The 15,713-nt window shown below is 44.7% G+C and overlaps 1 protein-coding gene across 4 annotated transcripts; it reads left to right on the forward strand.

Moving 5' to 3' along the window:
* Positions 1–208: 208 nt before the first annotated feature.
* Positions 209–11,722, forward strand: LOC106575806 (ETS translocation variant 5). 4 transcript variants are annotated; one of them, XM_045698148.1, is made up of 11 exons: positions 209–354; positions 1,782–1,878; positions 2,099–2,237; positions 2,649–2,699; positions 5,196–5,322; positions 6,372–6,647; positions 6,935–7,233; positions 7,919–8,047; positions 8,451–8,620; positions 8,912–9,019; positions 9,268–11,722. In XM_045698148.1, exons 2-11 carry the CDS (start codon positions 1,831–1,833, stop codon positions 9,508–9,510), a joined length of 1,590 nt encoding a protein of 529 aa, XP_045554104.1. In that variant the 5' UTR covers positions 209–354; positions 1,782–1,830; the 3' UTR covers positions 9,511–11,722. The 4 variants fall into 4 exon arrangements, with proteins under 4 accessions (XP_045554104.1, XP_045554106.1, XP_045554105.1 ...); XM_045698150.1 differs by having other exon boundaries at positions 8,912–9,013; XM_045698149.1 differs by having other exon boundaries at positions 2,102–2,237.
* The last annotated feature ends 3,991 nt before the right edge of the window (positions 11,723–15,713 follow it).

The following is a 15,713-nucleotide window of genomic DNA, read 5'->3' on the forward strand; positions in this document are numbered from 1 at the left end:
GTTTCTACTGTAACTTTTTCGTTTCCACCCCGTGTCTGGCAGTCAGACGTGAATGAAAAGCAGTCATTCATAAAAACAAGACAAGCTCGATCACCATTGGTCACTGGGGTCCAAAGAGCTCGCTGAGCGTCAATTGGTCAGTCACTTGAATGGCATTGTGTAACAACCAATTGGCGTGTATTATGGAGTCGTCTATTTTGGCTTCAGGGAAAACCAGACGATTCCATTCAGAAATCCACAGTCAAGCTTTGTGTGAGAAGAGCATAGACGACAATCCTGAAAGAACGTTTGCAACAGCGTGGAGTGAAACAGAACTTATTTTCAACATTGCAAAGGAATTAAATCTTCGCAAATGTGAGTTTAACATCAAACTATCAACCGCAACAAAAAGATGCGTATAAGGTTTTTGCGTTAGTTTATTTCTAGCGCCTGTAATAATGCATTTACTTTGACCGACTTGCATCCGTAGAATGCAAGCGCTCTGCCAAGCATTTTCTATCTGTCTGGTGAGGGGGGGCAGAAATGTGAACGCCATTTTATATGTATCTTAATTTGGCAACCATTTTCTTATTTGTAGTCAAATGTTTTTACAGTACTTACTTTGACGTGAGAATGTTTAGGTTGCAGTATTTTGACTTGCTACTGCGCATGCAGCATCTTCGTAGATGATTCTAACATTTATGAATGGAAGGTTCGACCCCCCTTAGCTCAGGGATCAAATTTCACTTCATTGAGAAAAACAAGCTGGGGCCATGAGAGGGGGAATAGGAAACGGTAGAGGGAGGAGGGACTGGGGTGGGGAGTTTAGCTACTTCTTGAACTGGCTCAGATTTTCTTTGCTGAGATTAACCCTCTCCTACCCTGCTGCCCTGAATAAATAACTTTATCCACTACTTGTCAAATAATGCTGAAATGTGATCTATAATGTTTTTGAATCAGATTATTGCATGTATATGTTTGATATGTTCTATTATAAAGATAGTTTATCCAATTTTTACATATCAAGGACTACTAAACTCAATACCCTGATTTGCATCCTATTTTTGAAGACTTATTCAAAACAGCTCCCTCCTAGTCCTTCTACTTATTGTAATGTCAACAGTCTCATCTCCAGATAGTGTGCCTTGCTGCCTTGCTTATGTAAGAACTTTGTCCCCAGTGTATTGAGTACATGCTCACTGGCATAGTGTACAGCCCGCCAGCACTACGGTGCAGGGAGGATTGCTCAAACAAACAACACAAAACAAACACCCAAGACAGAGGAAAGGAACAACTGTCTTATCCTGAAGGCAGGCTGGCACTATGCCCTAGTGCCTACTTTAGACCAGGGCCCATAGGACATAGTGCACTACTTTAGACCAGGGCCCATAGGACATAGTGCACTACTTTAGACCAGGACCCATAGGGCATAGTGCACTACTTTAGACCAGGACCCATAGGGCATAGTGCACTACTTTAGACCAGGACCCATAGGGCATAGTGCACTACTTTAGACCAGGACCCATAGGGCATAGTGCACTACTTTAGACCATAGGGCACTACTTTAGACCAAAGGGCATAGTTCACTACTTTAGACCATAGGGCATAGTGCACTACTTTAGACCAGGACCCATAGGGCATAGTGCACTACTTTAGACCAGGACCCATAGGACATAGTGCACTATACAGGGAATAGGTTAGGTTGCCATTTGGGAAACATCCTATGTCTGTGTTGATGTTAGATGACAGGTGATTTGGGTATAAGCTACTGACCAGGGGGCACACTTCCCTGCTCTCCACAGAAAGAACAGACAGACGGACCAGCGTCTCCTGCTGCTACAGTCAGGCAACATGGATGGATTTTATGACCAGCAAGTCCCTTTCATGGCCCCCCCTAGTGTGAGTATTTGGACTACTCTCTGGATGTTCTCTGATAGTTTTTCCACATAGGATTTTGATCAAAGCACTAATCTGAAACTTTTCATAGTGGATTAAGATAACGATGACGTTTTAGCATATATGGATGCTTAGGGATCTTTGATACCAATCATGTTTAGACTAATCATTGTTCACACCAATGCAATCACTAATGTTGTAGGTGTTTTAAACATTGTTCTAGCAGAATTGTCATGTGGAAGAACCAGTGAACATGCCATTTAACGACCGGAAGAGAAAGTTTGTTGACACTGAGCTCGCCCAGGACACAGAAGATCTCTTTCAAGACCTCATGCAACTTCAAGAGACATGGATTGCAGAAGGTGAGTTCTGCTCTTGTATTTCAGTAGGTTTTCAATCTTGCATCATGCTCATTGTTTTAAGTAACATCAGTGGTTTACCGGAGGCTATTGAATCAGGGAAAACTGGAAAATAGGTTGTTATTTAGAACTTTATACGACTTCCTCTTTTTAACAAGTGCATCATAAATATTTACTGTATTTTTGACTGTACTGCATCATAAATATTTACAGCATTTTTGACTGTACTGTATCAAGTGCATTATATATATTTACCGTATTTTTGACTGTACTGCATCATAAATATTTACTGTATTTTTGACTGTACTGTATCAAGTGCATTATATTTGTTCTATTAAGCATATTAAAGTGACTCAGCCACGTGGCATGTCGTCCATAAGTTAGTCATTTAACTCTCTCTGTCCCCTCTTTCAGCTCAGGTGCCTGATGACGAACAGTTTGTCCCAGATTTCCAGTCGGATAACCGTAAGTACCAACCAATTAAATATTTACGTATGTGTGTTACAAAGGGGAATCGGCAGCGTCAGCTGCTGCATAGTTGCGCATTTCCTAATTCATCCTTTAATTCCCAGACATGGTCTTTGACACAGCATACAAGCGTCACAAGCACAACAAGGAGATGTACTGGTTTTCCAATACCAGTCTTATCCAGTTGGCATATAAACTCAGCACGTCACTAGTCAGTGAGTGTATTTTTATGGGTACGTGGTTAGGGCTTTCGGGTTGCCTATGCAGGCTGAGGGCTAACATTATCCACAGATTTGTGTCGTCGAAAGCAGAAATCCAATTGATGTCATTGAGCCCTGATTATACCAACCTCTGCTCACCCTGCCGTTGACCTACTTCTGCCCTGTAGCCAATCAGTGCCCTCAATGCACACCTTGCTTTTTTGTAAATTTTTATTTTGTTGTGTGTTTTTTTTAAAGCTGCATTGTTGGTTAAGGGCTTGTAAGTAAGCATTTCTCTGTAAGGTCTATAGCTGTTGTATTCGGCGCATGTGACATACAATTTGATTTGATTATTGGATTGTAGGGATTTGTGTTCAAACAAAGCGCAGAAATAATAGGGCGACCTCAGAATAAGACGTTACTCACTTGGTGGAAATCAAGAATTTTGTGGTTTTATACCAGAAATCCCTCAGCTTTCCTCTTTGATAGTCAACCCGGATGAGGAAAATGCTATTCTCTGATCTCTGCCCAGAACCACCACATTAACATCAGAGGAAATAAAGAGAGAACGGTTTGAAACGGGAAGATTTTCTGTTGCATTAGAGTTTTGCTACGGTGGGCCTTACTTAACATGACCCAGGTGCACCATAGCAGCCTGGGATGGCCTTCCATGGAGGCCCAACCGACCAACCACAGCTCTTGGCTGCTAGGATGGGCTACGTTCCAATCCAAGCCCACAGAACCCTCATGCTGTTTGCTTTGTACTCATCTCCTCTCCTCTTTCACTGTTTAGAATAATATATGCATGAGGTTTGAATGGAAGCCTTTGATTGGGCTCCAGACGGAGCTGTAGGCCTGGTGTAGTTGCAGGCCTGGTGTAGTTGCAGGCCTGGTGTAGTTGCAGGCCTGGTGTAGTTGCAGGCCTGGTGTAGTTGCAGGCCTGGTGTAGTTGCAGGCCTGGTGTAGTTGCAGGCCTGGGTTTCAAGATGTGAATGATCCTGTGGAGGAAGAAAGAGTGTTTTTAGAGGCCCAGTATGGCCTTGTTTCCCTGTAATGTTGTATTTCATTGTTGCGGATGCAGCTAGTGCCATTTTTAATGCAGTGTGTACACACTGAGGGAATTCTGCCGTGGCACAGCCGGGTGATTGTTGTTTGCTGAAGAGTCTGAGTGTGTGTGCGGCGACGGGGTTGGCATGACGCTCCCTAGTTTGGCACGCTCCCAGTTGGTCTCACAGACCCTTCATTCAGCAGTCCTCCTCTCTCGTGTGTGTGTGTGTGTGTGTGTGTGGACTCTGCAGCTGGGCAAAGGGGCAGTGTCCATAGCGATCAAATGGCATTATGCCATCATCTCCTTAATTTAGCAATGAACTTGGCTGAGAAGTGAGAACACGCTCTTATTAACTACCAGTTAGTGATTTAAAGAAATGTTGCAAGATTTGCCATTGCAAATGATTTGAAACCTGAGATTTAAATGTCTTCTGGCCGCGCTTGAGAGTTGCACTGTGGTTCTGTAACACAGACAGTCCAGTTGTTTGAGGTTTTCTAACTGAAACACAGTGTTTCAGTCATAGATGCTAGGTGTTCAAAACTTTAGCTTGTAATGGAGGTCACTATGGACAGAGAGGCCTAACCCCATAACGTGAGTGTGTGTTGACTTCTGCTGGCCCATGGCTGCGGAAGCTGAATGATGGTCGTTCTGTGGCAGGAAATGGGGAGTTGATGTAGGCACAGACCCAGCCTCTGACAGACCCAGCCTCTGACAGACCCAGCCTCTGACAGACCCAGCCTCTGACAGACCCAGCCTCTGACAGACCCAGCCTCTGACAGACCCAGCCTCTGATGCCAACACAGCACCCAGTTAAAGTTAGTTACTAACAGGTGGTGGAAGTCAGAGCAGATTGTTCTTTTCTGTGCAATTGAATACAAAGGAATCTTTGTTACTGGTCTGATTGTTGCCTTGGAAACAATGAAAAAACATCTAGTGAAAGTACACTGTTTGTCTTTCAGTGCTGGGTTTATAGTTTTCCCTCCCAAACGGAAGGACAGATTTACAACCTCACCAATTCACTAAACAACAAACATTTGGGAAGTTGTAATTAAAGACCAATCCCAGCATAGGAGACACATTTGATCCTTTGATAGAAAACTATTTTGCTTCTTATTCCTTAGTGAAGCACATTAAACAAGAATACTAAATAAATATATTCAACGTAGTGATTCTTTTGTGAATCTTTGAAATGGCATATATTATGAATTTCAGTTTTTTAATGTTTTCTCCTTTCTTTCTTCAAAGTAATGTTCCATGGACCTCCAGCCAGTAAAGTGAAGCGAGAGTCCAGTGCCTCCAGAGATCTGTCCCCCTGCAGTCAGGAACAACAGAGACTCTCTCTCTACACAGACAAGTGCCTTTACAGCTACAGGTACGTTACAGTAAACACTGAGACGGACCAGGTTTTGACACCCCACACAAATTGTACTCTCAGTAGCAAGAGGTATTTACAGTTACAACCAATAAAAGATCATAAAAGAGGGTAAAGGCATAATAAAGTTCTCTACTAAGACATTGCTTAATTAGGTAAACCTAAATCAGGTTGATACGGCCTGAGGGGGTGTGTCATATGGCCAATATACGAGTGCCTGGATACAGCCCTTAGCCGTGGTATATTGGCCATATACCACAAACCCCCGAGGTGCCTTAGTATTTATTAAAATAAACTGAAGTAAATAATGAATAAATAACAAATAAGAAAAATGTATAAATAATTAAGGAGCAACAATAAAATAACAGCAGCGAGGCTCTGCAGCGAGGCTCAGCAGCGAGACTCAGTAGCGAGGCTCTGCAGCGAGGCTCAGCAGCGAGGCTCAGCAGCGAGGCTCTGCAGCGAGACTGCAGCGAGGCTCTGCAGCGAGGCTCAGCAGCGAGGCTCTGCAGCGAGACTCAGTAGCGAGGCTCTGCAGCGAGGCTCTGCAGCGAGGCTCAGCAGCGAGACTCAGTAGCGAGACTCAGTAGCGAGGCTCAGCAGCGAGGCTCTGTACAGGGGGTACAGAGTCAATGTGCGAAGGGCACAGATTGGTCGAGGTAACATGTAGGTAGAGGTAAAGTGACTATGCATAGATAATAAACAGAGAGTAGCAGCATAAAAGTGGGGGGGTGGGGTCAATGCAAATAGTCCAGGTAGCCATTTGATTAGCTGTTCAGGAGTCTTATGGCTTGGAGGTAGAAGCCTTTTGGACCTAGACTTGGCTCTCCGGTACCGCTTGCCGTGCTGGTTACCAATGTAATTAGAGCAGTAAAAATAAATGTTGTGGTATACCATGGCTGTTAGCCAATCAGCATTCAGGGCTCCAACCACCCAGTTTATAATGTCAGATAACACACACACATATGTAATGTTAAGGTCACAGAGAGAACCCAGCCATACTCTACAGGCCCAAGTTAACCCCTTCCATCCCCCTCCTCCCTCCACAGTGCCAACAACAGGAAGCCACTTGGCATCAATACTTTAACCCCTCCCTCCACACCCGCCTCACCCTGCAGCCCCACCCCCACCCCGGGGACACACCCCCTACAGAGGCAGATCACGTCCCCTGTCCAGGCGACACACCCCGGCCACAGTCGTCCGACTCACAGGCACAGCCCCTCCCACCACCGGACACTCCCGCCACACCCGAGCCAAAGCCAGCCTTTCGCCGTGCCCCGCCTACCTGTTCATCACTCCGATGCCTCCTACAGCTCAGAACACAGGTGAGTTGCCACCATGTGTTAGCTCAGGTTGGCACCATGTGTTGGCACCATGTGTTGGCTCAGGTTGGCACCATGTGTTGACACCATGCACTGTTTAACCCCATAGCTTGTATATCTTGGTTGTAAAGCCATGATTGGAACCACTGTAGGCTGGGACTCAGCATGCATGTTCAGTGCTACAGTTGAAATCCCATTGTTATATGATTCTCTGGTTTAAGACCCTAATTGACAAATGTGTCCTTATTTTCTCTCTCTGTCTCTCTCTGTCTCTCGTTCCCCTTCTCCAGGTTCCAGCGGCAGCTCTCTGAGCCATTACTGCCTTTCCCTCCGCCTGACGGTGCCGCCTGTACCCCTTACCCCCCTCAGCCCCATCACCCCCACCGCGCCCCCCTGTCTCGGGACGGCCGCCCCATCTACCAGCGACACCTGTCAGAGCCCTTGGTCCTCCTCCCTGCTCAGGGCTTCAAGCAGGAGCTGGTGGACCTCCGCTACACCGAGCAGGGGGTCCCCACCATGGGCCCTCCCCGCACCCCATTCCAGGGCCTCTCTATCAAGCAGGAGCCCCGGGATTTCTGCTTTGACCAAGGTGAGCCCTGGGGAATCGCTGGGTGGCAACGGTCTTTGAGGCTCAGTTTCCCACTCATAGATTAGACCTAGTCCTGGAGTTAAAAAAACATGTTCAATGGAGAATCTCAATAGAAAGTGCTTCTCCTTCCATGCCTAGGCTTAATCTGAGTCCGGACAGGAAGGCCCTAAGGGTTTGGAAGTAGCCCAAGCTGTCCAAGTTAGCTGCTCCTTTGAGAGTCTACTGTACGTGGCTAATAGTACAGAGATGGGGATAAAACAGCATGTTTCAGACTGATGTGGACACTACTATTAGCCGTAGTGGTTGGGTATGTAGCAGTGTAGCATTCTAAGACTCTCCTAAGCTAAGGTGACCTCATTTCACTCTCCATGTCTAGGTCACTTTCTGTCAGTGATGTAACAGTCAAATCCTCTTAATAAAGTCCCAGCTAAGAAAACCCCAGGGGACTGTTAAGAGACCGTTGGCTGTGTGAGAATGTATGTCTGTCTTCTGCTGGGTATTATGTCATTAGGCTAATGGCTACTTTAAAAAGATAGCGTTGAAAAATTAAGTTAGTAGTAAGAATCTATTCAAAGAAACACTTATTAGTTTTTGTATCTTTCTTTTTGTCTATCTTTCTGGTTTAAAGAGCACGTGTTAAAAAAAAATATGTCTAATATTTTCTATTTTCCCTTGTGTCTTACAGAAATGCAGAACTGCCCGTCTTCTTTCAGGAAGTCCGGTAACTTCTACCAAAACAATGATGGTTTGGTCTACGACGGAGAGCCTCATCTGTACAACGACGACACATGCGTGGTTCCAGAGAGACTAGAAGGTAAGACATTCTTCCATAAATTGCTATGAAATACAAGGGCTTGTCTGGCACAATAGAACCCCTGGAATTGTCCCAAAAGTGCAAACCCCATCCATCCAGAATCGAACACTGAAATTATTTTAAAAGAACCGGATACTATTTGAACCTCTGACTGGTTTGACACAGGGCTTTAGGTGTAAATGGCAGCAGGTAGTGAATCCTGGAATCTGACATCTTCTTGTTATGTCATGGCAGTGTGGATGCCAGAGGAGACCCAAGGGGCCTTGGACAGAGAAAGCCTGTGTGACATGAGCAGAGCCTCTTATCCTATCCCCACGCTCAGACTGCCAATCACTGGAGTCTTTCACCTGACTGTGACCACGCCACTCACTCCCTCTTTCCCCTTCTCCTTCTGTCCATCCAGGCAAGATAAAGCAGGAGGCCGGAGTGTTCCGTGACGGACCGCCCTACCAGCGCCGAGGTTCCCTGCAGCTCTGGCAGTTCCTGGTCACTCTGCTGGACGACCCGGCCAATGGTCACTTCATCTCCTGGACCGGCCGCGGCATGGAGTTCAAACTCATCGAGCCCGAAGAGGTCAGTTGGCAGTTGGTCAGCAGGCAGTGCTGTGGTCCTAGTGAGTTTAGCGACTTTAGGGCTTCTTGGAGTTTTTCATCATTATGTCTCCGAGTTTAAAGTAAGTAGAGTGTTTCAACAGGTCATGATAATAGTTGTTACGCTGTGTTTACAGGAATAATCACACAGTATTACTAAGGCACTAGAAGTGACACACCAGAAACTAACCAAAGAGCTTGGTGTATGTATCTACAGGTTGATCAGAAGAGTTCACCTTGATTTGAACCTTTTCTCTCTCCTCTCATGTGGCAGGTGGCCCGGCGCTGGGGCCTTCAGAAGAACCGGCCTGCCATGAACTACGACAAGCTGAGCCGCTCTCTACGCTATTACTATGAGAAGGGCATCATGCAGAAGGTAAAGGTAAATTTGTATTTAATTCCAGTCGATTACAATTTTCTGTTTTGGGTCAAATTCAGTGGAGGCTTTATGAATGAATGGAAAACATCACAGTACAATGGAGGGCTACATTGCACCAATAAATAGTACGTTGGTTGTATATAAGGACAGGTCAGAAGGTTGGGTTATAAAGTCAAACGTTATTTTCAAACTACTAGTGGTTGTGCGCTGAACGACTGTTTAACTTCCTCTTCCTCTTTGGGTGGGATCAGGTGGCTGGAGAGAGGTACGTGTACAAGTTTACGTGTGACCCCGAGGCGCTCTTCTCCATGGCCTTCCCTGACAACCAGAGGCCCAGCCTGAAGCAGGACCCGGACTGCCTGCCGCCGTCTGCGGGGGAAGATGACACCACCGTGCCCCTGGCCCACTACGAGGATGGCTGTGGCTCCTACCTGGCCGACGGAGGGGAGCGGGGCGTCTCGTTACTGGGCTTCCCCGATAACTACTCCTTCTGAATGTTCTGACCAATGACGGCATAAAGACAGCTGTCATCTGGTACCCTGCCACACCCCTACCCTACCCCAAACTCTCGTCCCCTAATTACACACCACTACCCTACCCCTTGTCCCCTAACTATACACTCCCTCCCTACTCCTCATCCCCTAACTACACACCACTACCCTACCCCACATCTCTTAACTACACACCCAGAGCCCAAACCCTAGTCCCTGAACTACACACCGAGCCCAAACCCTAGTCCCCTAACTACACACCCAGAGCCCAAACCCTAGTCCCCTAACTACACACCCAGAGCCCAAACCCTAGTCCCTGAACTACACACCGAGCCCAAACCCTAGTCCCCTAACTACACACCCAGAGCCCTAACCCTAGTCCCCTAACTACACACCCAGAGCCCAAACCCTAGTCCCCTAACTACACACCCAGAGCCCAAACGCTAGTCCCCTAACTACACACCCAGAGCCCAAACCCTAGTCCCCTAACTACACACCCAGAGCCCAAACCCTAGTCCCCTAACTACACACCCAGAGCCCAAGCTGCTGAGTGGATTTGGAGCTCTCTAACCCCCCTCCCCTACTCCTATGCCAAACTCAGCTCCTCTTGCCAGTCTTGAGATTACCCTCCCCAAGTCCCAAGGAAAAAAACAGTCAAACCTGAGATGGCCGTCTTGCTTCTTCTTTGCCCTCTGTTATCAAACTGAATTGTGGCGAAAGGTGTGCGGTCCACATCCTCATCAATATAAAGTGAACTGAGTGATCTCCCTTACGGGGGTTGAGCAAGGACACGGTTCACATGATTATAACGGGACTCAAGTAATGGACACGAGTGTGCCAGGATTGTAGCCAATAGCCATGCAGTTTCCACAATCTGCTAGGTACGAGTATGACAAATAATGGCGAGGATATAAAACATTGCCCTTTTGATATAGCAATTGTTTTATGGCTTGATCCCAAACAGAGTAGTACACTCGACACGCACACAGGGCTTCACCTTGGAGAGAAACTACGACTCCAATGAACCTTAGTACTACAGGTGGTGATGTAATGTAACTCTGTATGCAATGAATGGGCCAAACACACAGGCAACCGACTGTTCTTATTAATCCATAATACATCGTACGACTATAAAGAAGCTGGGACACGAATACCCCTGAGCAAGTTGCATTGGCTGGCATGCCCACTCATTAAAAACACCAACACACTGAAATCCAATCTGAAATGGGAGAGGTGGACTCAGGACTCGCTAGCTCAGCATTCTCTTCAGACTCGGGGAATTGTTTTTTTTTCTCTCACCCAAAAATGTAAAACCTTTATGATGCTGTTTTACTCCTGATGTTGGCGTGTCCTACCAGATGTTGGCGTGTCCTACCAGATGTTGGCGTGTCCTACCAGATGTATCTTTCCTTGACGTTTTGTTTAGCTCTTTCATTTGACTCTTTTTGTCGTAACATGTAAAAGGGACACGCATACAAAACAGTATTTTTCCTGAAGCGTTGACTTCCTATTAAAAAGTGTGTATTGAAAATACATGTTTATGTACTATGATGACAAAAGTACTGCAACTGTCACGCAGTCCCTTCTCCAAAAACTATAACTGCCAATAGTAAGCTAAACAGGGGGGACTCTACTCTTCGCATTGTTTTCTCACAGAAAGCTGTACCAACCTATTGCTGTACCATTCAAAAGTTTTCTGCTTTTTGTATAGTTTATCGGGGAGTATCTGAAACAAACATCTAAAATGTAAATGTATATATGAATATATTTTTGCAAAGTCATTTGTTTTGACATTGTACACGCTGGAATGTTTGGCCTGGTATCTGGTTTGCATCCTTTAATTCTTGTCATGAAGTTACGGTGTCCATATTAGGACACATCCCTAGTCTCCGCAGGAGTTGTCTGTCAAGTCCTGAAAAGACTGAGGCTGTCCTAATATGGACACCGTATTAAGGCAGTGGGTCGAAGCCTAGAAAGACCTCCCCGTTGACTGAGTGGTGGGCTGTGTCGGCGTCACATGTGTGTACCAGTATATTTTGATATGATTCTGTCTATATGTGGGTTGGGGGGTGTCTTGTCCACGACGTTGAGTTTTGCTGGCACTTATACAAGTGACAACCCCCCCCCCCTTTCCCCACAAATACAATGTGTGCCTTCCACTGCTTTTGGTTGATTTTCTATACCGGATACAATAAACTATACTTTCTGCTTCAAAGTGTTATATTGAGTCTCTTCCTATTCTGACCAACCAATCTAGCTTTCAGTGACGTGTTACTGTGGTTCAAGATGAGTTGGTATTTTTGATTGAATTCCACTTCTTATGAATCTGTAACAATATACAACATCTGACACATTCCTGATTTCAAGATACAGTATTACAATAGTCCTATGAAGAACAGGCAATAAGATGTGGCCTTTAGAATGGCACCTGTACTTCAAATCAAATGTATTTATAAAGCCCTTCTTACATCAACTGATGTCTCAAAGTGCTGTACAGAAACCCAGCCTAAAACACCAAACAGTAAGCAATGCAGGTGTAGAAGCACAGTGGCTAGGAAAAACTCCCTAGAAAGGCCAGAACCTAGGAAGAAACCTAGAGAGGAACCAGGCTATGAGGGGTGGCCAGTCCTCTTCTGCCTGTGCCGGGTGGAGATTATAACAGAACATGGCCAAGATGTTCAAATGTTCATAGATGACTAGCAGGGTCAAATAATAAAGTGGATGTCCAGGGTGCAACAGGTCAGCACCTCAGGATTAATGTCAGTTGGCTTTTCGTAGCCGATCATTCAGAGTATCTCTACCACTCCTGCTGTCTTTTGAGAGTTGAAAACAGTAGGTCTGGGACAGGTAGCACATCCGGTGAACAGGTCAGGCTTCCATAGCCGCAGGCAGAACAGTTGAAACTGGAGCAGCAGCACGGCCAGGTGGACTGGGGACAGCAAGGAGTCATCAGGCCAGGTAGTCCTGAGGCATGGTCCTAGGGCTCAGGTCCTCCGAGAGAGAGAAAGAAAGAAAGAGAAAATGAGAGAGAATTAGAGAGCATACTTAAATTCACACAGGACACCGGATAAGACAGGAGAAATAGTCCAGATATAACAGACTGACCCTAGCACCCCAACACATAAACTACATACTGGAGGCTGAGACAGGAGGGGTCGGGAGACACTGTGGCCCCATCCGACGATACCCCCGGACAGGGCCAAACAGGCAGGATATAACCCCACCCACTTTGCCAAAGCACAGCCCCCACACCACCAGAGGGATATCTTTAAACACCAACTTACCATCCTGAGACAAGGCCGAGTATAGCCCACAAAGATCTCCGCCACGGCACAACCCAAGGGGGGGGCGCCAACCCAGACAGGAAGATCACGTCAGTGACTCAACCCACTCAAGTGATGCACCCCTCCTAGGGACGGCATGGAAGAGCACCAGTAAACCAGCAAGCCTTGTTCACCCTGCAGACTTTAATGGTCAAAATAGTTGGTTCTTCTAATCTGTGTTGGAATACTGACTGTCCAAACAGCAAGTTACAAAACCTCAGGATAAGATGATCCAACTTTATAAACAAGTCCCTTTTAGGCAAGCCACAGCAGTCAACTAGTTCAGTGTTTCCCAATCTCGGTCCTAGACAAACAAAAAAGTTTCAGAAACCTCTGTGTGACATTGAAATGTAGCGAATGTAATTGAAACTCCTGTGTGCAAACAACACATCTAAATTAAGCCGGCATACATGTTCAATGGATGTGATCTCCGGTAAATCCTTTCAGTCAGATTTACTGAAAGGAGGACGAGAGAGGCCTTATACACGTGTCTAAAAGGCGTGTAGTAGTGGTCAAGTGTGGAATTTCCGTGAGTAGGACAGTCAATGTGTTGGTAATAATACTGAAGCACGAACATCAAATTACCTTTGTTAATGTCCCTTGCAACAATGAACTCTGCCTCCGGGTATGCGGTCTCCAGCTTGTACAGGGTCCAATGAAAGTATTTGAGAGCATTTTTGGTGTCGGCTTGGGGCAGGATGTACACAGCCATGGCGATAATTGACTCTGTACTGGTACCCAGTGTATATAGCGATCATTGACTCGGTACTGGTACCCGGTGTATATAGCCAAGCTATAGTAAGTAAGAATTTCACTGTTATTCTACACCTGTTGTTTACGTAGCATGTGACAATTAAAATTTGATTTGATTTATACATTTTAAGTTTGTTCACAGACTATATTTAACACTAAGGAAACGTTTTATGATTAAATTGGTCCCAACTCCAAACTGTTCACCATTTCCCCTAAATCAAGTAAGCACATTCCTTCATATGATGTGGGAATGCCCTGCAGTTAAATGCTTTTGGTGCAAAGTTTCAACATTTATTTTGAAGTGGATGAATTGAAATATTCAATGCTTTCCGTCTATTATGTTATTTAACTATGATAGGCCCTCGAATCTATCAATCACTCAGAGAACATTACTGCTGGCAGGCAGCACTGAAAAGCATGTTTTCCGGGTGGGGAGGGAGGATGCGGGTGGATGGGGACTGAGGGGGGAAATGGGATGGGGTTATCTTTGTATGCATATATTTGATTGTTTTTGTACCTGTAACCACTCTGAAAGAGAAAAATGACAAAACGGAATAAAAAGTTGGTGAACGAAGCATGAGAAGACTGCTTTTGTTTGGTTTGTTTGTCAGTTAGGGGGTGCAGGGTGAATACGGGTCTGTCATATGGTAATCTGGTAAAAAGACAATTTGACTTTTGCTCAGTACATTGTTGTCACTAAGGAAATGTATAAGTGCTGTTAATGATAATGCAGAAGATTTTCCCAATGTTGCTATTGATGCATATTCCACAGTAGTTACTGGGGTCAAATTTGTCTCCACTTTTGTAGATTGGGGTGATCAGTCCATGGTTCCAAATATTGGGGAAGATGCCAGAGCTGAGGATGATGTTAAATAGTTCAAGTTTAGCCAATTGGAATTTATGGTCTGTATATTTTATCATTTAATTTAGGATACCATCAACTCTACAGGCCTTTTTGGTTGGAGGGTTTCTATTTTGTTCTGTAGTTCATTCAAGGTAATTGGAGAATCCAGTGGGTTCTGGTAGTCTTTAATAGCTGATTCTAAGATTTGTATTTGATCATGTATATGTTTTTGCTGTTTGTTCTTTGTTATAGGGCCAAAAATATTGGAGAAGGGGTTTATCCATACATCTCCGTATTGGATAGATAGCTCTTCGTGTTGTTGCTTGTTTAGTGTGTTCCAATTTTCCCAGAGGTGGTTAGATTCTATGGATTCTTCAGTTACATTGAGCTGGTTTCTGACGTGCTGTTCCTTCTTTTTCCGTAGTGTATTTTAGCTCTACTTTCAGACCAACCCTCTTCACACACCTCTCTGTCCTACCTAACCCCAGCCAGAGCCATATATGTGGTCAGAGCTATGCCAGGTCAGGGCTTCAGTTGACTCCGCTGAGATAGTGGCCCTATTTTGAAGCGGATTAGCTATCGAGGGAAAGGCTGGTGCTGAGGACTGTGTATAGGGTTGCAAATGGATGGTATATTACTGGAAACGTTTACCAGTAAACTACCAGAATTTTGGTAGCTTTTAAGTTTTTTATTTTATAAGATGACATTTAGTGGCCTTTTGGGGTACTTCAGATTATCACAGGTGTCTGTAATTATCTCTGGCCCTCTGTGTGGCTTATCACATGGAAAATAATAAATTCAGATGATACCAACAAAAAATATGACAAAGCTATAAAGCATTGTCCTAAATATAAACCATAGTGGATACCATTTGTGTTTAATATGAGGGTTTCAGCATAAAATATCCTTGAAAAAAAATGTCCACACTTTTATTTATTTAGCTATGTTCATATGTCTTTGTAATAAATATTTTGCACCAAACTGGTGGCAGTTGTGAAAAAAAGTCAGTAGTTGGTTGAGTTACAGTTGTTAGAAATACTGTTGATAAGATGCTTTTCTCATTAATTAGACTAAATGCTGTTGAACCATATGGTCTATCCACTAAAAACTCAATGACAATATGGACACAGATATATAAAAAAAACGAATACGATATATGTATGCATTTTTTTTAAGTTATTGAAGTATAAATTACCCAAGTTACCATAACCTGTTAATTATCAAAATTACTGAAGATTATTTTAACCTTGGTAAATTACCAGTAGATTTACAACCCGAACTGTGGA

This window comes from Salmo salar, chromosome ssa16 (assembly GCF_905237065.1).
Source record: "Salmo salar chromosome ssa16, Ssal_v3.1, whole genome shotgun sequence".
Lineage (NCBI taxonomy): Eukaryota > Metazoa > Chordata > Actinopteri > Salmoniformes > Salmonidae > Salmo > Salmo salar.

What these genes read in the sequence shown, in the direction of transcription:
- LOC106575806 (XM_045698148.1), top strand. Translation starts at nt 1,831, where the DNA reads ATGGATGGATTTTATGACCAGCAAGTCCCTTTCATGGCCCCCCCTAGT. An exon ending in CTTTCATGGCCCCCCCTAGT is followed by an intron (nt 1,879 to 2,098) that starts GTGAGTATTTGG and finishes ACATTGTTCTAG; the next exon opens with CAGAATTGTCATGTGGAAGA. An exon ending in AGAGACATGGATTGCAGAAG is followed by an intron (nt 2,238 to 2,648) that starts GTGAGTTCTGCT and finishes CCCCTCTTTCAG; the next exon opens with CTCAGGTGCCTGATGACGAA.